The sequence below is a fragment of the Neomonachus schauinslandi genome, chromosome X (genome assembly GCF_002201575.2).
Source record: "Neomonachus schauinslandi chromosome X, ASM220157v2, whole genome shotgun sequence".
NCBI lineage: Eukaryota > Metazoa > Chordata > Mammalia > Carnivora > Phocidae > Neomonachus > Neomonachus schauinslandi.
In genome coordinates this window covers 40,664,943-40,688,405 of record NC_058419.1, presented here as the reverse complement: position 1 = coordinate 40,688,405, position 23,463 = coordinate 40,664,943, and the positions used below count along the sequence as shown (strand labels likewise).

Here is a 23,463-nt window from a genome sequence, read left to right as displayed (position 1 = left end):
CTGTCAGCACTCATTCTGATGCTGAAGCCTGGCTCGGACCTCCCCCCCTCGGCCTTACGGTCTCCCTGGAAGACCTATGATGGGCCTCCTCTCCAAGGAGGTAAAATAAGCTTGGGAGAGTCTTCCAAAGTAACTCTGCAGGGGAAAACAGAATATCCGAAACATTCTTCTGCACTACCTGATCTATTGCGATTGCTTGATCCCACCCCCACCCCCATCCCCTGTGATTCTTTCTCCTTTACTTCTTCTTTCTCACTGCTGGTATATCTTTATGTGTTCATTGTTCAATGTCTTGTGAAGAGTACCTTGAACTCTTTGGAGAGTACGTGCTATATAAATATAATAAAGCAATGGATAAACAAAATGTCTACTTTTACAAGAGTGTAGGTTTTACAATTTCTGATAATATGAGACCAACCCCTTACTCAGCACTAGCCTGAGGAAGTAGGTGGGTGGTGAATTGTGAAGGGTATCAAACAGATCTCCCTGCTCTAAAAGAGCTCCCCCACTTCCTGAAATCCCAGTTTGGTGGCACATATTTTTTGAATTTGAGCCCTGAAGATTTCTTTTTTTCAAGAATTCCTTATTGACATGCAAATGCCACGTGAGCTTGAGTAGATGGGTCATGATTTAACCTCAGTTCCATTTACATTAACCCATCACTTCTACCAAACGTCTTTTTCACATTCCAGCTTTTTCCATGCTTTTGTTCATGCTATTCTTCCAGAGGTAATGCTTAAATATAACATGAACTGTAAATATAAAATTACCTTATATGTTCAACAGAGTCTCTCAACTGATGTCTGAATCCAAACCTACTCATTCTTTTTAAAAACAATTTATTTTTTCCAATGTAAGAAGAATAATGGGTTTATTATAGAAAATTTGAAAAAGGCAGGAAGATAGCAAGAAGAAAAAAATATCAACCATAATCCTACCCCCTAAAGAACCACCACTGTCGCCATTGTTGACAGTGTGGTCATACTCGTTCTTGAAACAAATCTTAGTTTAGGTCCCATTTCTGATGTGATGCCTTCCTTCAACTGCCTCCCCCAGAACTTCTCTATCATGTTTGTACCACTCACTTGTAACAGTTAGTTAACTTGGTGTGTGTCCTGCACTTCCAACTAGGTTGTTAGATCCTTGAAGGCTGCAACCATGAATTATACTTCTTAATTTATCCCCAAACATCTACCACACTGGACCCAGTATTTGCCGACTGATTTAACCTAAATGAATACAAACCATTTCAGAAAGGATATAAAACAGGCCAAGTTGTCTACATCATGAAAATTAAAGCTTTCAGGTCACCTGGCTTGGTGACTATTGCTTTTCTGTTCCTGGAACTCCCGAAAGCCTATTAACTAGCCTCCTTCTCCACACCAAAACTGAATAAGAAGCAGACTGAGTGAGAGCCAGGATTTACTCAAAGATTCTCTATATAAGGCATAAAGGTGAGAGAGAGAGAGAGAAAGGGAGGGGGGCGGAGAGGGGGAGAGGGAGAGAGAGGAAGGGAGAAGACAAGACAAGAGAAGAGTAGGGTAGAGTAGGGTAGGGTAGGGTATAGAAGGGTATATAGAGTATATAGTCCGGTGCTCAATCCAGTATGTGATTTGCCTCCAGCACCGTATACAGGATCCCATCCACTTGCTCTGAGTCAAACCCGATCTCACGAAGCTCCAAGTGAGGGAGGACAGAAGTAAGGAGATAGCTGACGTGGATACGCAGCCGCGTAAGCTTTGCCAAAGCCCTGTATGATGGAGTGAGGGGGCAGAAGAGATGACATGAAGTCATTAGCCAACAGAACAAAATGAAGCTCCTTAAAAATGGGCCTACATCTCTCAACAATGATGTGTCCATTAGCTAGACAGAAAGAAGAAAGCACGGTGCCACCAAGCACAGGGAGACTGACTGCAGCTCTCTAAGCAATTCCTCACTCCTTGGTGGCCTATAAATTAATTAAGGCTTCCTCCCTTAGCTATGGCCAGTCACTGGGGGTCCTAAGGGATGCTTCCCATTAGCACTCCCAAGCTGATAACTAAACCCTGGGAATTAACCTTTCTAGGTCATCTCCCTCTGGGGTCCGGTAGGAGACCTGAGCCTTCTGCAGCACTTCCAGGTGCGTCTCTGTCTCCTTCAGTTTCTCTTTGAGTTCCTGCTTTTCTTCCTTGGTCCTCTCCAGCTCAGCTTTCAGAATCTGGAATTCGGCTTGGCGATAGCCCATGTGCTTCTTGCTCCAGTACAAGCCTTCCGTCTCCTGGGCGGTGTAGGTCCCCAGCTCGCTCTGGACTTTCTTGAACTCAGAATGCCAGTGATTCCTCTCCTGCTCCAGCTCCTCCACCTGCAGCCCAAGAAACAGAAATTCAATGAGCCCCACGTGCTAGGCGCGCGCTGAAACGGGTCCCTGATACATTCACTCTGCGGTTCCTCCGTACACGTTCCACTCAGGGCCCTGCTCGATCCCCAGACAGGGGCGGGAAGCCCACTCGGGGGCATTCAATCTGAGACACGACACAGAACGAGTCGATGGCTTCTGCTGTGTAAAGGCCTCAGAGCAGGAAACGGTCAAGAGCTGCGACTCTCTGGTCTCTTGGTTAAAAGGATCTCTTATTCCCAGTGGAAAGGTGTTGCCCTAACCTTTTGCTGGAACAAGTTCCGCTCAGCCAAAACGCGTTCCAGTTTCTCGGTGGTTCTTTTCAGTTCTTCCAGCTCTCTTTGGTTCTTCATCTTTGGCGTACTGCGCCCTCCGCCCTCCTCATAACCTCGGCCCTTCTCCCCAGCGGCTGTGGCCGGGGGGGGACCAGGGGCCACGGAGGAATAAGGCACCGGGCTCCAGGATTCCACTGTTTTTCTCCTCTCAGCCAGCTCCTCTCTGTTAAAAGGGATCAGCTGAATGGGAGCTCCTGAATCTCTAACGCCTTTTGCAACACCGACGACGGCTACAAAAGGTCCCTTGTTTACTTCCTCCTTGTTTACATTTGTGCTGCCTCTGTTAGATTCTTCTGCTACCAATCTTGGCATCTGATCTTCTAATTCTTCAGGGAGCAGGGACCCCTGGTGTTGGTCCTGGGCCCCTGAATACAGGACTGACACCTCCCTACTCTGACTGGTATTCTTGCTTGCGTCTGGGTATTCTGGAGAAAGGTATGGTGGTGTGCTTCTCTCGGAACTGGATTTATCATGGCTGTTCTCCCCTTCTGGGTAGGCGACAGGTGCCTCTACCCTCCTGTAAGGGCCAGGCATGGAATAATCTAGAGGAGGTGTTGTCATCTCATTCTGGAGCCTTCTTCGTTTCTCCACCGGCTCCTCTCCCAGGATCCATTTGTACTTACTGCAAGAAGAGGGAATTAAATGTTAAACTGTCAAAATACAAGCTAGGTATATTCTGATCCTATGGAGCCTCTCTCCAAACTTCCCGCATTTAAAACTGACTCTAGCTGTTATCCACAGATCATTTCGGGTTAGGAAAATACAACTCTACCCCCGAACTCCAAACCCTTCCCTCATGCACCTTGCTGAGACAGCAACCAGTCTGAACGGAGAGATGAAATCAAAAGGTACGAGAGTCAGTGTCTGGATATAACAAGACCAAGTTGATCTTGGTAAGAATTCTGAAAATAGGATTGAAACCAGCCTGACTTGGAAGTTTCCGAAATGCAAGGAAAAGCAGCAAAACAACCACACACACACACACACACACACACACACACACACACACGCAAAATCCCCTAACACGAGAATGGAAAAAAAGGTCATAAAAAGCCTAGTAGAGTATGCGGAGGAAAGCTGAGCCAGCTCGTTAATTTTGAAGTGTCACAAAAACCTCCCAGCATCAAAGACTTAGGCACATTTTTTATATTGCAACAGAACACCATGCAGTTCCTTTGCCAGCCAACCGGATTGTGGCTATTGCCCATTATTCACTTGTAAAAGTTAATTAAAACACAGGGCCCTAGTCAGAATCAAACAAGTGGACTCGGCCAATTCGAGTCATTTCCCTCTTAGGGCAAAAGAACTCCCCTCTGTCAGGGCAAACAGGCACTCCCTCATTTCATCAGGAAAGTGCAGGAGAGTAAGCGCAAATCGCCTTCCATTTCTGGCTGCTATATGCACTAAGTGTTGAAGGAACTAATGAAATGACTGGCGCCTGTGAAATCCACAGACAATTTAAAATCCTGCAGTAGGATGGGACACCTCCCCACCCACCCCGGCTCATTTTTACCCCTGTAACTATTTTGTCCTCCCTGCAGAAAACCCAGAAATTTCAAGGTAAAAACCAAATTTCAAATTTTCAATGAGAAAGAGTCAAGCATGTTATCTATCAGCCACCTCACAGTATTTCAAGGCTGCCCACTTTTCTCTGCAAGTTCTGAGAACGTCTGTAAGACATCTCACACCTTAGCTTCTCACAGCCCCCTGAATGTTCTTCGAAACTAGTGTTCACCCAGAAATAAAACCAGTCTGCCTCCTCATAGGTCTTGCTGTGTCAACCTTAGTGGGAAAGCAAAAGTATTTAGGGCCAATGTGAGAACAAATGTATTCAACTAGAACAGGGCCACTGCAGAGGGTCCCATTTAGCTGTGGTGTGGAGGAAGAGTCAGTCACTTCGGAGGGATGAAGGAAGGGTATGTGAGACCAGATAGCGACACTAAACTTCTGTGAAAGGCAATTAGAGTCAAATCATCTGCCTTCTCTTTGTTTTCCCACCTCCAAGGGTTCTGTCCTTATTTCTCTCCCCATATTTCTTTTCTTTGGTAATCTCATACCACCTCTTGGCTATAACCTCTGGTCATTCTCCCAGCGCTGATCTCTACTGAATTTCCAGTTGCCCAGCACACATTCCTTCCTCGTGGTCCCACTGGTGTCTCAGGATGTAGAAAACTGGCCTTCTGTTGTCAAGGTCAAACCTGTTTCCTCTCCTATGTCCCATTTGTGTTATGACACCGGCAAACTCTCAGTATTCTTATCTAGTTCTACTACTATCAGTACTCAGGTTTGACCTCACGTTCCCTCTCCTGAGCTCTTGCAATGGCTTCCCCCAGTCTCCCCTTCTCTCACCTCCAGACTGCCCGCTGCCAAGTTAATAATCTTCCCAAGGTGTTGCCCTGATTGTGTTACACCCTCATTTGAAATCTTTATTTATTGCTCCCCACAACATGAAAGCTCAAATGCCTTAGCTGGTATTCCATTCCCAAACGTAAGAAACGTTTATATTGAGCACCTACTCTGCCAGACAGTGTGATAAGCACTTAATGTGTTATGGTCTCATTCAGTTTTCCCAACAACCCCAAGGTAAGTGGTATGTTTATGTGCATTTGTTAAAGAGGATGCTCAGACACAGAGAAGTTAACTTTCTCAAGGTCATGTGGCTAGTCAGGGGCAGGGCTGGGACATCGCTGGGCCCCAGCTTTCTGTCTCATTACTTCCCTTCAAAAACACCAGCCGAAAGAAATGCCCATGATTTCTCATGCTGCTTCTTTTGATTGGAATGCCCTTCTCCTACCCAACACCACGCGTCCAAGACTGGCTCAAGTGCTACTTCTGACTTCCTACCACACCTTAGCGCTTGATTATAATCTACATCGCTTTTTACCATGTGCGTGTGTGTGTCTCGTAAGTTCCCTCCTAAACTACTAAAGTATAGGCTCCTTGACAGAAGAGAGCTTAACTAACTGCGGGATGGGAAGGAAGGGACAAAACTGCACAGAAGAGGAAATCAAAAAGAAACTATCGTGTGAACGAGAGAAAAAGAAGTGGATTTTACTTAGTGGCTCTAGAAGTACCTACTAGCTCTGTAAGTAAAGGTCTGGTTCTTCCCTTTAGGGATTGATTTTTTTTTTTTTAAGATTTTATTTATTTGAGAGAGAGAGAGAGCACATGAGAGGGGGGAGGGTGAGAGGGAGAAGCAGGCTCCCCGCTGAGCCGGGAGCCCGATGTGGGACTCATTCCCGGGACTCCGGGATCATGACCTGAGCCGAAGGCAGACGCTTAACCGACTGAGCCACCCAGGCGCCCTAGGGATTGATTCTTATTCCAGGCCTGTATTCACTCATTTAGTAAAGACTGATTGTGGGTTTATACACCAGGAATTCTTTTCCAACTATATAACTAGTTCCTTCTCATTTTCTTTTTTTTTTTTAAAGATTTTATTTACTTATTTGAGAGAGAGAGAAAGTGCATGCGAGAGAGAGCACAAGCAGGGAAGTTGCAGAGGGAGAGGGAGAAGCAGACTCCCCACCGATTTGGGACTCCATCCCGGGACTCCAGGATCATGACCTGAGCTGAAGGCAGACACTTAACCGACTGAGCCACCCAGGTGTCCCATCTTCTCATTTTCTTTCTTTTTGTCATACTCCTCAATTGTCTGTCTGCAGAGGAGCCAGCTGATATTTTGATAGGAGACTGCATCGAATCCGTAGCTCGATTTGGGGAATACTGCCATCTTAACATTACATCTTTTTTTTTTTTTAATAAAATCTTTTTTTTTTTAAGATTTTATTTATTTATTTGACAGAGAGAGACACAGCGAGAGGGAATACAAGCAGGGGGAGTGGGAGAGGGAGAAGCAGGCTTCCTGCGGAGCAGGGAGCCTGATGCGGGGCTTGATCCCAGGACCCTGGGATCATGTCCTGAGCCGAAGGCAGACGCTTAACGACTGAGCCACTCAGACGCCCCAACACTGTATCTTCTGATCCATAAACACGGCATGTCTTTCCATTTATTCAGGTCTTCTTTAATCTCATTCAATAATATTTTATAGTTTTCAGTTTACAAGGTGTCCTTGCACTTCTGTTAAATTTATTCTGAAAGACTTCATTTTTGAAGCTACTGTAAATGGAATCATTTTACTGTTTTCTTAAATTTTTTAGTGGCTATTTATCTACTTGAAGTATGGTTAACATACAGTGCTCTATTAGCTTCAGGTGTACAATATAGTGATTCAACAGTTCTATCTATTACTCAGTGCTCATCACCATAAGTGCACTCTTAATCCCCTTTATCTATTTCACCCATCCCCCCATACACCTCCCCTTCGGCAACCACCAGTTTGTTCTCTTTATTTAAGAGTCTGTTTTTTTGTTTGATTCTTTTTCTTTGCCTCTTGTTTTCTCTTTGTTCGCTTGTTTTGTTTCTTAAAGTCCACATACGAGTGAAATCATATGGTATTTGTCTCTTTTTATCTGACATTTCACTTAGCATTATACCCTCTAGTGTTGCAAATGGCAAGATTTCATTCTTTTTATGGCGGAGTAATACTCCACTGTGTGTGTGTGTGTACACAACATCTTCCTTATCTATTCATCTATCAATGAACACTTGGGCTGCTTCCATATCTTGGCTATTGTAAATAATACTGCAGTAAACATAGGGCTGCATATGATCTATTCAAATTAGTGTTTTCATTTTCTTTCAGTAAATACCAGCAGTGGGGTTACTGGATCAAATGGTAATTCTATTTTCAACTTTTTGAGGAACCTCCATACTCTTTTCCAGAGTGGCTGCACCAGTTTGCAACAGTGGCTGCAACAGTGAGAGAGGGTTCCCCTTTCTCCACATCCTCACCAACACCTGTTGTTTCTTGTGTTGTTGATTTTAGCCATTCTGGCAGGTATGAGGTGGTATCTCATTCTAGTTTTGATTTGCCTTTTCCTGATGATCAGTGATGTTGACCATCTTTTCATGTGTCTGTTGGCTATTTGTATGAGAAATGTCTATTCAGGCCCTTTGCCCATTTTTTAACCAAATTTTTTTTTGTGTTTTTTTTTTTTTATGTTGTGTTCTTTATATATTTTGGATATTAACGCCTTATTGGACATATAATTTGCAAATATCTTCTCCCATTCAGTAGGTTGCTTTGTCATTTTGTTGATGGTCTCCTTCACTATGCAAAAGCTTTTTATTTTGTTATTTAATTTCCACATATTGTGAATTTCCTAAATTTCCTTCTGTTGTTGATTTCTACTTTAATTCCATTGGGACTGGAGTACATCTTTTGTATGCTAGAAATCCTTTCAATTTATTGAAGCTTGTTTTCTGGTGTAACATATGGTCCATCCTGCAGAAGATTCCACGTACACTTGAGAAGAATATGAAGTGTTCTATACATTTCTGCTAGGTCCAGTTGGTTTATGGCATTCTTCAAATCTTCTGTTTCCTTGTTGATCTTCTACCCATAATGGAAGGTGGGCCATTGAAGTCTTATTGATACCTATTTCTTCTGTCGATTCTGTCTGCTTTTGCTTCATATATTTGGGGGGCTCTATCTGTTCGGTCCACATATAGGCATAATTATTACATCTTCCTGATGAACTCTGTCATTATAAAATGTCCCGTGTAATATCTAGTAACATTTTTTGTTTAAAGTCTGTTTTCTCTGATATTAGTGTAAGCACTCCAGCTCTCTTATGGTTGCTGTTTGCATGGTTTATCTGCTTCCACTCTTTTATTTTCAACTGATTTGTATCTTTGAATCTAAAGCATACCTCCTGTATATATGGATATTAAAGAAAAATCCAATCTGGTATTTTCTGTCTTCTGATTGGATAGTTTGAACTAGTTGTATTTAATGTTATTATTGAGATGACAGAATTTACATCTGCTATTTAGCTTGCTGTGTTCTATATGTGCCATGCCTTCTTTGTTCCTTTCTTCTTCTACTGTTCCTCTTTTCATATTATACGGATATTTTCTGGTTTAGCATTTACAAATCTAACAACACACTGCTATCATTATTACTTTATGTAATGTTATATCTTTTGAGGAAGCTGAGAGAAGAAAGCAGAGCAATTCCATATTTATAATGCTTATAGAATTTGCTAGATCAACCTTATTTTTCCATTGAAAATTTTCTTCATTTCTTATTATGGTGTTATCTCCTTACTCCAGTACTGCTTTGCTCCCACTCACCTCCTTTGTGCTGTTATTGTCAAACATTTCACATCTGTGGATGAGCCCAACAATGAAGTTGTACACATATATAAAATTATATACAAACATATACATATTGTTTTATGAAATTATTCTTTAAATTAACTTAGTTAAGAATAGAAACAGGAGGGGCACCTGGGTGGCTCAGTCAGTTAAACATCTGCCTTCGGCTCAGGTCATGATCCTGGGGTCCTGGGACTGAGCCCCATGGGCTCCCTGCACAGTGGGGAGTCTGCTTCTCCCTCTGCCCCTCCACTGCCCATGCTCTCTCTCTCTCTCTCTCAAATAAATAAAATCTTAAAAAAAAAAAAAGGAATAGAAACAGGAAAAAATGCCATTATATTGTCTTTTATAATGAATTAGTTACCACTGCCAGTACTCTTGTTTTTTCATGTGAATTTGAATTACTATCTGGTATCACTTGCTTTCAGCCTGAAGAACTCCCTTTAGTATTTCTTGAAGGGGAATTTTGCTAGAAACAAATTCCATCTGCTTTTATTTATCTGGGAAATGTATTATTTCACCTTCATTTTCTAAAGAGAGTTTTACTGGATTTAAGATTCTTGCTTGACACTCTTTCTTCTTTTACTACCTTGAATATGTGATCCGACTGCCCTCTGGTCTACACTGTTTTTGTTGGTTGGTTGGCTGGTTGGTTGGTTTGTAGTTTCAGAGGTAGAATTTAGTGATTCATCAGTTACAAATAACACCCAGTGCTCATTCCATCAAGTGCCCTCCTTCATGCCCATCACCCAGTTATCCCTTCCTTATAATGGCTGCCTTGAGGTCTTTGTCTGCTAAATCCAACATCTGGGTCTCTTAAAGAGCAGTTATCTGCTTCTTTTTGTCTCCTATGTACAGGTCACACTTTCCTGTTTCTTTGCATGTCTCATAATTTTTTTTTGCTGCCAACTGGCTATTTTATCCTTTTAAAGATTTTTTTTTTTTAAGATTTTATTTATTTGCGAGAGAGAGAATGAGAGACAGAGCATGAGAAGGGGGAGGGTCAGAGGGAGAAGCAGACTCCCCGCTAAGCAGGGAGCCCGATGCGGGACTCGATCCCGGGACTCCAGGATCATGACCTGAGCTGAAGGCAGTCGCTTAACCAACTGAGCCACCCAGGCGCCCCTAAAGATTTTTTTTTTTAATTTTAAAGTAATCTCTACAGCCAGCAGAGGGCTCGAACTGACAACCGTGAGATCAAGAGTCGCACGCTCCTCCAACTGAGCCAGCCAGGCGCCCTGACAGTTGGATGTTTTAGGTAACACAGCACAGCCACTCTGGTTACTGCTCCCATCTCCCTGAGTGGTTGACGTCATTGTTTGCTTGGTTGTTTACTTAGTGACTTGGCTGAAGAAATCTGAGCAGGAATATCAGAGGCTGTATACTGTAGAGGAAACAGATTTCTTCTTGGTTTTTCCTCTTACCTGGCAACCTAGGGGTCAGCCCTGGGTCAGCATAGGCCACTGAGCCAGTTAGATTTTTACCCTCTCCCATTGGACGTATGTGTGGCTTGGAGGCTGCTATCACAGTTCAAGGCATCTGTTTCGGCCCCACATCCGGCCAGGCCATAGCGGCTTGGATTTTTCCCTCTCGAATCTCCTCTGAGAGGGCACAACTTTGAGCATGTACGCGGTCTGCCAGTCTATCAGGATATGTGTGATTTCTTTCTGAGCCTGGTTTCCTAGGACTTGTTCCTGGGTCAGAGAAGCTTATGAAAGGGCCAGTGGCTGGTCAGAGGCTGTGCGTAAGCCCTTAGTGCCAGTGAGGGCCCTGTCCTTTTGTTGTTTGATCTGCGTGAGGCTCGCGGACTGATTTAAAGTCCACTTCATGTCCTAGTCTGACTGCTCCTGAGTAAATGGAGCCTTGTGTTTATGCACAGCCTAATCCCAGGGCTGACTGTGATCCCAGGAGAGGTCTTTTTTGACTGGCTTTCTCCTTGGTTCTCTCTGTTACCAAACTTCTGACCTCTCAGCCATTTTGCTCGTTGTAACGTGTTATCACGGAGCTATGAGTGCCCTCTCAATTACTGCTCACCGAGATCGCCATTATTTTTGACAGTGCTTTTACGAATGGAATGCTCCATGATCTGTTCCACATAAAAGTCAGCTCCTTCCGGTAGAGCAAAGGAGCTCTTCATCTTTAAGGCCTCTTGACCTAAGCAGAACCTCGCTGCCACTGTGCAGAAGTGGGCATAAAAGAAAGAACATTTTCGTTACAAATGTGGATGCTGGGATTTTTTTTGGGCTTGCTGCTTCCGGCATGAACCTCTGCCCTATAAGCACGCTGGGGCTGGAGCAGCAGGAGTCCAGCATCGTCAGCATGCTGTCCCTGGGGGAGTGCCTCCTCCCTGAGTGGGGGCTGGGTGGGAGAAGAGAGACCTAGTCCTCCGGGTCTGCCTGGAACAGAGCTTCAGCAAGACAGAACTAGGGGACACGAGAAATGTTGGAGGCCTGTCCGACCCAGGTGAAACCGCAGCTCTAGACTGGGAGCTAGGGAAAGAGGGAGCCTGCAGCTTCTTGACCGCACCCACCTGGACTGGAGCTCCCTGAGAAGTTTTTGTAAAATACAGCTTGGAGGGGGACGGGAGCAAGCTAAATGCTGAAGACTCTTGCGGTTGTCTCTGAGATTTCATAGATTTTCCTGAATGAATATTTATTTGCTGAATGCCTCTAGGACAATTTCCAGGAACTTCAAATGCTTGTTTTGTTTAATAATATTTTCCAGTTAAATGGTTATTTGTTGGTGAAAGAGTCCATGACACTTCACATTTCTCCATTCTGGAAGTCTCTCTCATTAAAATGTTAATACTGGCTGCTAAATCCATCTTATTCACTTATAAAATTGTTCTTCTGTTTCTACCTTGTGTTTGTTGTTTTCAAATATTCTTTTAAACATATTAGAATGTCTGTCTTCCTCTCCTTTGACTATTATAGTGTAATTTGGATGGTTTCTGTTATCCTTTTAAAACATGAACTAAGGGGCGCCTGGGTGGCTCAATCGTTAAGCGTCTGCCTTCGGCTTGGGTCATGATCCCAAGGTCCTGGAATCGAGCCCCGCATTGGGCTCCCTGCTCCGCGGGAAGCCTGCTTCTCCCTCTCCCCCTCCCCCTGCTTGTGTTCCCTCTCTCGCTGTGTCTCTCTCTGTCAAATAAATAAATAAAATCTTTAAAAAATAATTAAAAAATAATAAAACATGAACTATTTATCATTAGCGTTTGACATACAGTTTATTCAAGGGGTCTCTAAACATTTAAATAAATTACAGCTACTAATTCTCGCCTTTGTCCATACGCTAATGGATACTTTGGACCTTAAGTTTGTAACCACACATATGAAACCTAGCATGTATTGGGGATACTTAAATGTATAACTTTGACTGCCATAAGCTCCTTCATTTTTGATCCCATCACTGCCTTAGAACATTGCCTTTCATACAGCAAGCACTCAAATATATGCAGTATGAATGAACAAAAAGGACTATTTCCTTTAACAGAAATAAGCTGAACGATTATGCCCGCTTACATCCTGGCTGAACCTACCCTTCACTGCGCGTCTCCCCATCCCCTTGGCTAGTTTGTGAAACTCACAAAGCTATTTCCAATGACCCCTCGGGGGCCCCTGCTAGGTCATGTAACTTACCCCGTTAAAACTTTTAAAAAACTCTCTTGGATAGTGTGCGCTTTATTTTATCTAGAGTTGGAAAGCTATACTACATGACCCAAGGACCCTTATCAGCTTCAGATTTTGATAATAACAAAGGAGACCTTTGTAACTCCTGACTAAACCTATTATTTCATTAACATTGTTGTACCAAGAAAACCCTGTATATTTTACCAAACTCTTGTGTACCTTCATTTCTCCCTATGAAAAGGCGGACTCTTTGCACTCAATCTGAATCCCCTTATCCATGTAGCTTAAAATGACATCCTCAGCTTACTGAGCCTACATAAAATATGACATTAGCAACATCAATGATCACGTTATCTCTTTCCCTTGAAAGAATATTATTCTCAAATTTAAATTACACACAAATGATGCACTTTGCTTGTCCTCTATAGCCAAAACCCGAATCTGGATGTGGCCGTTCGGTAAATAATTCATACAGAAATCCCATGAAAGCCTGATGAAGTCTGCCACCCAATGGTTGTACTGCCATATTGCACACATTAAATACACACATACATGTATCAGCGTCTGTGACCTCCTTTCAGGGGACTGGAAACCACTCTAGGGTAACAAAAGAAACACTGAAGAAAAAGGAAAAGACAGTGGTCGCAGCAGGGAAAGGACAGCCTTCAAGAGCTACGACACCTTGAAATGCCAATGGCAATTTGGATGCATGGCCACCTCAAGGAGATCGAAGCAGAGAGGCAAGAATGTGCTTCAAAAACACACAGTGCTTTACTGTATGTCCCTCCCCACCTACAACGGGAGTTGGAAAGCTACGGGTGGGAACAGACTCAAATGAGACTCAAGGCCCTGAGACAGACTGGACTATATTTTGCTACACAGTTCAATCTTAGAAACGGCTCCTGCCACAGTACTCCGATTTCACATTAGTTACTGAGTGCTTCCTAGCTTCCAAGGCATCGTTCTAGGTGATCTCATACCAATTCTCATTTAATTCCTTTAGAGTTTTATTAGTGTCGCTCCTAAAATAGCTTACTTCCTCTCGAAACCTTTTGTTCATGTTCAGGGGGGTCATGGGCTTCTCCCAATGTCTACAGGGCTTAATTGTGGAAGAATCACAGAATAGGGGACTTGGACACATGTGGAGATGTTTGTCTAGATGAGAAGTTGAAAAGACCCACCTACAAAGCAAGACACAAGGAAAAGAATCAGTACCATTAGGGGGAAAAGCCAGGAGTCGTTTTTTGGGGGGTTTATTGTTTGTTTGTTTGTTTATCCTGTTATGTATATACCATTGCTTCTATCCTAGAATATATTAAGAAGATACCCCAAATGAAGATGGTCAATGAAAAGTTCATAACCCATGATATAATAGTCACGTTACTGATGACTGCAGAAGTTTCTACTTTTAAAGAGCAACTCTGTACCTGCCTTATGGTTTGGCCCTGCCAGAAGTGAGAAGCATAGCAGAGAGGAGAAGGCATGTCCTAATTAGGAGTCCTGAGTTCCAGTCTCATGGTAGTAGAGGGGCAGTCATATCTTTCAACACTTCAAATACCCCTGTTATTTAAGAAAAAGAAAAGGTATGCACCTTCCTGTTATAAAGACTAACAAAATTATACCGACGAGGTGCTAGAAGATGGACAAGTGAAACCCAAAACTAAACTCATACTCACAATTGGCTCTAGGAGACAATGAACGAGAAGGCTAGCCTGATGGCACAAACTTCTAATAGTTATTTTTTATAATGTGGCCAACATGTGCTAGGTCTATGGGGCCCCACGGGACCTCAATATTCCTAAGCTTAAGGAAAGAAAGAACGCTCATCTATGTAATATTACCTTACATTTGGATTGCACATTATGCTTTTCAAAGAGTTTTCACGTCCATTATTTCACTTAACACAGTTCCTAACATAACGTGAATACAAAATACATAAGAGAGTATTTGTCGGATGACTACCTCAAAAGAGAAAGACAGACAGACTTGACACAGCAGTTGTAATGTTGAAAAATTGCAAGTACACGCAACACACAATTCTATTACCCCCAAATCATGTTTCTCCATCTGAAGTCCATGCTAGGCCTTAGGAGAAACATAACCCGATAACTATCCCGACTTTACAGGAAAACGGACCCCGAGGCTTACTACTGAAGACAGACTATGTTTTCTACCCACCTGGAAAACTGAAAAACACTGGAATCCAGAGGCTTAAGCTGAAGAGAAGGTGTCCTGCTTTCTTCTCCAACAGAGGGAGGCCGGCTAGGACTGTCCATTCCCTCGTATCCAATTGCCTTACTGTTCAATTCATCCGTATCTTGAATAGCAGGGATCTTCAGTGGATTAGCAAATACCTAGCAAAGAAAGAAGCGATTCATAAAAATTCCAATTTCAAACAAAATACCAAAAGGATGAGTCAAATCCTTCTGATGCTAGGAGAAAACACTTGGCCAAATAAAAAGAAACTGGTTTCCTACACAAAACAAACAGCACGAGGTAATGTACACTAGACCACTGAACCCAGTTCAGTTATAACCTTATCGGCTGGACACCAACAGACCTCCCCAACTCACTTATTGGCTCCTAGAGTCATCCCACCCACAACACACACCCAGGCCCCCTAACCACCATCTAATTCTCTCCTGTGACCCAGTTTAGGGCTGGGTGTTCACTCCTCTGAGATCTGTGATGCGGGCAGGGGTGGAGAGAATGAGCATTGCAGCAAGTGTCAGGGCTGGTTTTGGAGAAATGCATGCGAGAGACTAACGCATATTCACAGTGCACACACACAGAGACATGCATCTAAGATCTTGTGGGAGAGCCAGCTGAGGAAGAGAGTAGAAATGATGAAGGTGGAGGAATATAAAGGGGAGGTAAACTGAATGAGGACAGGGCGGTCCCAGGAAATCTCGCAATCTCTAGATCAGACGATTAAGCCAAGACATTAAGGTATGAAACCTGTGTATTCATATGCCTGGGTCTTGGCAGGATGTCAGAAGAAGAATTAGTATTAGATTGCCTCTATCCTCACCAGTCTGACCTACCCTGACTGGGGCGGGGGCGGGGGGAGAAGGTGAATCTAACATGCTACTAGCAGATATCTCTGGGAAAGAGGGTCAAGAGGAAAATCATGCAGAAAGGCAAGGTTGGGTGGGGAAGATACATGGGTGCTATGGTGGCTGTCAGGAAAGGAGTGTCCCTGAGGACGGCCAACCTTATTGCACCCTTCAGCGTCCGGAGCTGGGCAACCATGTCCGAGAGACAGTGCTCCTGAAAATTCAAAACAGCAGAGTCTTTATAAAGCCAGCCAGCCTGAAAGCAGGGATAGGGGAGGGGCACAGAGAACCACCCCTTCTTCCTGAGAGGAAGGAGGAAGGAATCATCCCTGAGTCCTGGAAGAAAGGAGACTGAGGAAAAACCAGACACTCAACAGGAGCAGCCGGTATGAGGATGGAACACAACCCTGAATGTTCTGTGACACTGAACGTGACATTCACACTGTCCAGAATCAGTACGAAATCCAAATCTGGGAAATAAAAGATTTGGCTCTTCTATTTTTGGTGATCTGAACATCAGTGACAGCAGATCAAGGCAAAATCAAAAGATCCAATGGAAAAAAAGACCACCAGAAGAACTGGTTCATTATTTCTATGCAGCTTTCAAGACTGCTGCTTCCTTCAACCTATGTCCTCTGTTGGGGAAAATTTCGTATGAGAAAAGAAAGAGGGCGGACTGCCTCTCACCTGGTGGTTCTCATTGTCCACTGGTGGCAGCTTCTTCTCAACAGCTTGATCTCTAGGAGAAGATAAAAGTGCTATTTAGTTCACTTGTGAAATTTCTCCATCGGCAATGGAGATTGTAGATTTAGGTTATAATGTTCCTTCCGAATTAGAAATAGTGTGGGCCTCATTGAGTAACTGAGGGTATCTTCCTAAACTCTGCCACTGAAGAGAGAGATCAAATGTCCCATCAAAAGAGAGAGGGGGAGGGGAAGGTGAGAGACAGAAGACAATCATGAGTTAGACATTCAGGAGATTAGAAGGAAAAAAAAGAATTGGGAGAACAGAGAAGTGAGAGGGAAATCATTCAAAGCCAAAAAAGAAAAAAAAAAAAAAAATCATCTCTCTTCTCAAAACTCCCCCTGTCCTGTTATGAAGGGTCAGGCCCCTCTACTATATGATCTAGAACCTTAGGTATACTCAACTGTTTCTTAGCTTTGCTCAAGTACAGGTCTTCATCAATGAGTTCTTGTTCCTCTGGAACAGAGCATCTCCTGCAGTACAGAGAAGAAATCATCTTTTGGAAACAAAATGTGCCCTTACGGTTTTACCCTTTACTTTCCTTACAACTATGACGAGGCAGGTCATAGAGGTCAACAACCCTCTGACACTACAGAGTTCCGATTCCACTCACATTACAAAACCTGTGTGCCAGGTTACCATGTAACAATTCTTTTATTTTTTTTAAGATTTTATTTATTTATTTGAGAGAAAGAGAGAGAGAGCGTGTGCATGTGAGCACATGCAGGAGCAGGGGGGAGGGGCAGAGGGAGAGGGAAAAGCAGACTCCCTACTGAGCAGGGAGCCGGATGCGGGACTCTATCCCAGGACCCTGGGATCATGACCTGAGCCAAAGGCAGATGCTTAACCAACTGAGCCACCTAGGCATCCAACATGTAGCAATCTTACTTCAAAGCATACCATTATCTAATTATTTTTGGTGTATATATCACCTTTCCCCAAAGACATTCAAAGTACTTGACAGCTACAAAACTCCTATGATGGTGGATGGCAAGAAGCATAATCTCTATTCTTACACAGTGGATTTCAAGCACAAGAGAGACCTGCCTGAGGATCCACACAAAGAGATGATTGCTGTGACTAGAACCTGGGTCTTTTGCCTCTGGTTTACGAAGAAAGTAATTCCCAAGGTGCAGTCTAGAAGCATGAGAATCCCTAAACTAAGTGATGATACCTGAAGAAGAAAATCAGAGGCTATGACAGAGGGAAGCAATAAGGGATTAGGAGCTGACATTGTAAAAACAACACAGCGGAGACTAGAGCACAGAGGAGAGAAAGGATTCTATAAATGGAAATACATCTGCTATATGTAGAGCACAAGGAAGAGAATCTTAGGAGTAAACACTAAAAGGAGTACTAGAAAATGTATTCAATGATCAAAAGCAATCCTAGAACAAATAAACGAAAATTAGTAATAACTGGAAACCCTATGATATACCCATTTTATTAAGGAGGCATGTCCTGGAAGGCTATGTCTCCTGGACTAAAGTGTAAACTGATAGAAGATCCAGGCTTCAAAATGGAGACTCCTAAGCACTCAGTCCCACATTCTAGTCCCACAGTCCCGGTTACTGTCCAGGGAGAGGGGCTTCGGGACATCAGGAGACGACGATGGGGGAATGCTTACTCATCATAGACCTAGACCTCATTTACTTAATTTCCTCCATTTTAAACATTTTTCTGAAAACACATACCCTGTTTTAGTATCTTTTTTTTTTTTCTATCAGCATTTATCCCACAGGAAAAAAATATTAAGAAAGTCACAGCTGAAGTGAAGCAAAAGGAGTTATTCTTTTGAACCTTTGTGACTACGGAGTCAAATTGAAAATATTTGTTAAATTGAAATGAATGCTCACCAATATGCCAGGCAGTATTTAGATGTTAGATCCTGCAGGGGACATGTGAACAGACGGCATTAAATGCACAATAAGGTACGACGATAGATTTAGGCAGAGGAAGGGAAGCATGTGAAGAAAATCATCAACCCCACCTGAAATGTAAAGCCCTCGGTCTCGAATAGTTTACAGTCTCTTGAAGAGCCAAAGTATATACATATGAAAACCATCTAAAGAATACAAAACAGGATGTGAACAAACATGTCAAGAATTAAAGACCACAGGAAGCCGGCATAAAATCACTGTAAACTATTGTCAACAGGAGGGGTATCACACAAGAACACTCCGGCTTCCCAGATGGCTGTGGTGTGGGTGGGCAGATGGAATGCAGAAACTCACTGTAAGCAAGCAGAATGACACGGTCAAGTCACAGAGGAGGGAACAAGCACGACGCGTGCAGGGAACACTGGAGCCGCAGGTCTGGCTACAGCGTACGGTTTGTGTTGAGGTACAACGAACACGAAGGCTGGGCAGGTAGGGTGGGGTCGGTTAGCATGGGGCTCGGACGCCAGGCTGCAGAGTGCGGACTTGAAGCCAAGTGTTTTAAGTGGGCAAAATGAGTGCAAGGGGGTGGGGTTCCGGTTATGGAATGAACAAGTCCTGGGAATAAAAGGTACAGCAAGGGGGAATATGGTCACTGGTACAGTAACAGTGTTGTATGGGGACAGAGGGGAGTCACACTTGTGGTGAGCACAGCAGAACGTACAGACTTGTCGAATCACTATGCTCGTGTCAGACATCTGAAACCAATGTAACGTTATAGGTCAACTACACTCAAAAAAAATCTTTTTTTAAAAGTGTTTTAGAATACAGAGACAAATCAGGAATTTTCTCTAACACAGCACTGAGTCCCAATCTTACCTGTACTTCGGATGGGAATTATAGTAACAAAACCATCTTGCAGGTAATGTAGACGGATCAACCTTGCCAGGAAGCTTCCTCCATTTAAGACACTCATCACACTGTACCCATGTCTGGTCAGGAATCTTCCTGAATGAAGGAAAACAGAAGTATGACTGTGTATATCCTAGCTCTGTGCCCTTACGTTAGAAAGGCACACCCTAAAAGTGAAAGAACAAAGTTTTATATATGAAATATGTTAGAACTGTTATGTTATGGTCAAGGTGTCTAAAATATGTATCTTGAACGTCACAAATAATAATAGAACTATACCAGATATAGATATGAAAAATAGTAACAAGTATTAACATGGTAAGCTACCATTATTTATGGAAGTGAATCATATTTATCCAAAATCTCTTGTTCTAAGCAAACAAGAGGATAATTTTAACTCAAAAATTAACTAGGAAAAAAATTATATACATATAAATATATATGTAGCAATATTACCACGAAATAAAACCCATAGAATCATTTTATTTGCTTCCATCCAACTGTGTGACAGGTTTGAAATGCATTTGTGGAAGTCACGGAAGCATCATCATCATCAAATCTCCCCCATTTCCCTGCAGACTCCCTAGTCCTCTCTTTTTTTCTGTTCAAAAGTCTTTGTTTATACTTCAATCAAAATTTTATTAGGTTGATATTCCCAATATTAATCTTAAAAAGTCCTATAAATGTGAATAAATTTCCTAACTAGATATGGTGGCTCCAGTCCAACAACTGGGTTAAATTCAGGTGAAAATCCTTCCAGAGTTCTATGCTTAAGACACAAAGCCACTCCCATCGCTGCCAGGAAGCGTAACCCAGTCACCTATACCTCAGAGAGACTGTGTAGCTCTGTGAAAGGAGATGGTCTGTCTGTAACAGAAGTAGTCCGCATCTAAGGTGTGAAAAGCAGACTGGAGGGAGAAGGCTGGAGAAAAGCAGAAAGAGGGCAGAGGGCACCGAGGGCCGATTTGAGAAACATGTAATTTAGCCTAGAGCATGATGCGTGTATGTTACATTTATACTGCTCTTCTAGTGGCCACTGCAATAGAGCGATAGGGTTCTTTTATGTCTTAGTTCAATGTTCTCCTTATCTTTTTTTTTTAGAGAGAGAGCGAGCGAGCGCACACACGTGCGAGCAGGGAGTGGAGTGGGAGGGGAGGGGAAGGGGTAGAGGGAGAGAATCTTAAGCAGGCTCCATGCCCAGTGCGGAGCCCGATGTGGGGCTCGTTCTCACTACCCTGAGATCATGACCTGAGCTGAAATCAAGAGTCGGATGTTTAACCAACTGGGCCACCCAGGCGCCCCTTCCTTATCTTTTTAAATGATGCTTTTTTTCTAGCTATAAAAATATAAGCTTATTATAGAAAAACTGGAAAATACAGAAAGACATAAAAAAGAAAAGGCACTCGTATTTCTACTACTCAAACACAACGTCCTCTTCTTGTTTAGAACTGTTTTAGGGACGCCTGGGTGGCTCAATCAGTTGGGCGTCTGCCTTCGGCTCAGGTCATGATCCCAGGGTCCTGGGATCAGGTCCCGCATCGTCCTGGGATCGAGTCCCACATCAGGCTCCCTGCTCTGCAGGGAGCCTGCTTCTCCCTCTGCCTGACGCTCCCCTTGCTCGTGCGCGTGCTCTCTCTCTCTGACAAATAAGTAAATAAAAATCTTTTTTAAAAAATAAAACTCTGTTTAAACAAAGAGAATTCATTTTTAAAAAATAAAACTCTGTTTTAACAAAGAGAATTCATACATGTTTTTAGATATATAGCTTCCTCTCTCCTAGCTCCAGGCTGCTCCAGCCTTATAACCTCTAAGCTCCAAGCTCAGGCCTGACCTCTGGTGTCCACATATTTCCATACAGCCACACTGTTTCATTTAGAGTCAGAGACAGCAAAAAGCACTTTCAGAAGTAGTGGTAGGGGAAAGGAAAGGTCATATTAGCTTTGGTTTTACATGTAGATGCACAGAAGAGCTGCCTGCAGAAGTATACCAATATTACTGCCTTGGAGACAAGCATTAGAGACAGCAACTCCTTGCCTCAGGTTACATCAGACTATGGTAGATCCTTCTACCCAGGCAGAGGCATTTAGCTCGTGCTTGCAATAAATAGGTCGTTGAAGGGGTTACACCATATTCCCCTCACTGCATCCTTCCAGAAGAGTGTTATGGCTAAGAACTTGGGTTTGGGGGGCTGACTGCCTATATTTGAACCTTGTATCTACCACTTTCTACTTGTTTCATCTTGAGCAAGTTAAGTTCTCAGTCTATCAGTGTCTACATTCATAAAGAGGTAAATGATGATTCTGTCTACCTCATAGGGTTGTTGTAATGATCAAATAAATTTAACTACATGTAAAGAACTTAGACCAGGGCCTGGCATATAAGTATTCAATAAATAATAATAATTATCACAATTCTGCCTCCAGAAAGGTGGTATAACACATTCACACACACTCCAGCAATATATGAACATCTGCTTCACTGCATTAATCACTGCTTATTTGCAAGGCAAAAAAAAAAAAATGGCATCTGGTCTAAGTTGGCATTTCTTTGAAAACCACAGAGTCTGGACATGAGCAGAGATCTTCAGAATAAGACAGTGATTCACACAACAGCCGATTATGCTGCATTTGAAATGAAATTTTGTATCATACATTTGCCTGATAACTTCCATTAAAAAAAAACCCACAGGTGACAATCCCCAAAATAAACTTTTTACACTCTAATCTTTGTCATGACGGTGGTGTAACTGATTATGTATGTGTTGTTACACATTCTATCCTCTGCTTTATGCTCCCTTCCTGACTCACTGAGGCATGTCATCCTGATCCACAGTTCTGTATGTAATTGCCCATCTTAAGATTCAATAAATTCTACCTTTTTCCTGATATGCTGGGTTCTCTACTTCTACCCTCAAATTCCTTGGTACAGGTCCAACAATGTTCACTAAGAATAAAAAAAAGGGAAGTTTGCTAACATTTCTGAACACTTACTATATGCCAGGTACTATGCTAAAAATGTTATGCTAATTTCATATTCTCACGGAGGTGAAGTAACTTACCGAAGCTCACCCAACTATTAAGAAGCAGATCCAGATTTTCAACCCAGAAGTGTCTTATTTAAATGGCCATCATCTTCCACTATGTCACACTGCCTGTAGGATAAACTCACAGTCCTAAACTCTTCATATTTATGAGCCAAACCATACAAGTTTTAAACCAGAATGAAGAGATCTAGAGAATGATGAAATTAGTACCTGTGATTTCCTATTTTTAGTTCATTAAATTTCCTTAAGTGAAAAGCACCATCTTACTACCCTTGTTCCTTCCATTAGCTCTATGGACATCACCCCTGATACTTTTTATATCCTGTATTTACTACTCACGGTATTGGCCTGGTGATGGCAGAGGTCTCAAAATTCTCTTGGGATGTCTTTTCCTTCCAATAAGCATTGAGCTTCTGGGCAAGGGCATTTATTGTCAACCTGAAAGAAAAAGCAAGAAGAAGCACAGCGATGCTGAGGATCTGTTGAACAATTTTACGATTTTTGAGATGCTCCCATTTAGCAGAAGCTGACAATGTAGAATATTCAGCCTAAGTGTGAACATCTACACTTTCAGAAACTAAGATGGGAATCCACTGCCTTTGCAATTACATGTCAAAATGACAAAGTCGTAATGTTAAGTGGTCACTTTGGTTGCAAAGGTAAAATGGTCACAAATCCTAAAAAGTACTGTGTTCTCCAAATTTTCAGGGCTTTTAGAATCATGAGGTGGGAGAGCTGACATTGTAGACAATGACAGAAGACTACATTGCAGAGCGAGGACAGAGCCATACTGATAAGTTGATGGGGAGCTACTCCGACTGTCAGAGGACTACAGGTAAACAATTCAGGACCAAGTTGAAAGTCAGGATCAAATAACAAATACTGCACCCTACCTATTACAAATCAATCCAATGCTAACTTAAAAATATCTACGTAGCGGGGCGCCTGGGTGGCTCAGATGGTTAAGCGTCTGCCTTCGGCTCAGGTCATGATCCCAGGGTCCTGGGATCGAGTCCCGCATCGGGCTCCCTGTTAGGCAGGGAGCCTGCTTCTTCCTCTGCCTCTCTCTCTCCCTGACTCTCATGAATAAATTAAAAAAAAAAAATCTACATAGCTCTTCATTCAAATGTTGATCACAGCAGTTAGGGCACCAATGAACAACAAAGTCCCCTTCAACCCTCCACTGCGCATCTGTTAGTGGAGGCTGGACCCCAGCTCTGGCTCTTGCTCTTTCTCTTTTATCTCTCTGCCCAAATGAACAACATTAAACC

At 42.8% G+C, this 23,463-nt stretch overlaps 1 protein-coding gene across 1 annotated transcript in view; it reads right to left on the bottom strand.

Moving 5' to 3' along the window:
* Positions 1-432: 432 nt before the first annotated feature.
* Positions 433-23,463, bottom strand: part of MORC4 (MORC family CW-type zinc finger 4) — a 59,668-nt gene continuing 36,637 nt past the window's right edge. Inside the window, exons 9-16 of the mRNA XM_044911936.1 lie at positions 22,532-22,630; positions 19,117-19,245; positions 16,765-16,833; positions 16,304-16,355; positions 14,739-14,914; positions 2,638-3,331; positions 2,058-2,341; positions 433-1,750 (exon numbers count right to left, since the gene is read on the bottom strand). Of these exons, the coding sequence (XP_044767871.1) occupies positions 1,597-1,750; positions 2,058-2,341; positions 2,638-3,331; positions 14,739-14,914; positions 16,304-16,355; positions 16,765-16,833; positions 19,117-19,245; positions 22,532-22,630 (1,657 nt within the window). The 3' untranslated portion in view covers positions 433-1,596. The remainder of the gene's footprint in view (positions 1,751-2,057; positions 2,342-2,637; positions 3,332-14,738; positions 14,915-16,303; positions 16,356-16,764; positions 16,834-19,116; positions 19,246-22,531; positions 22,631-23,463) is intronic.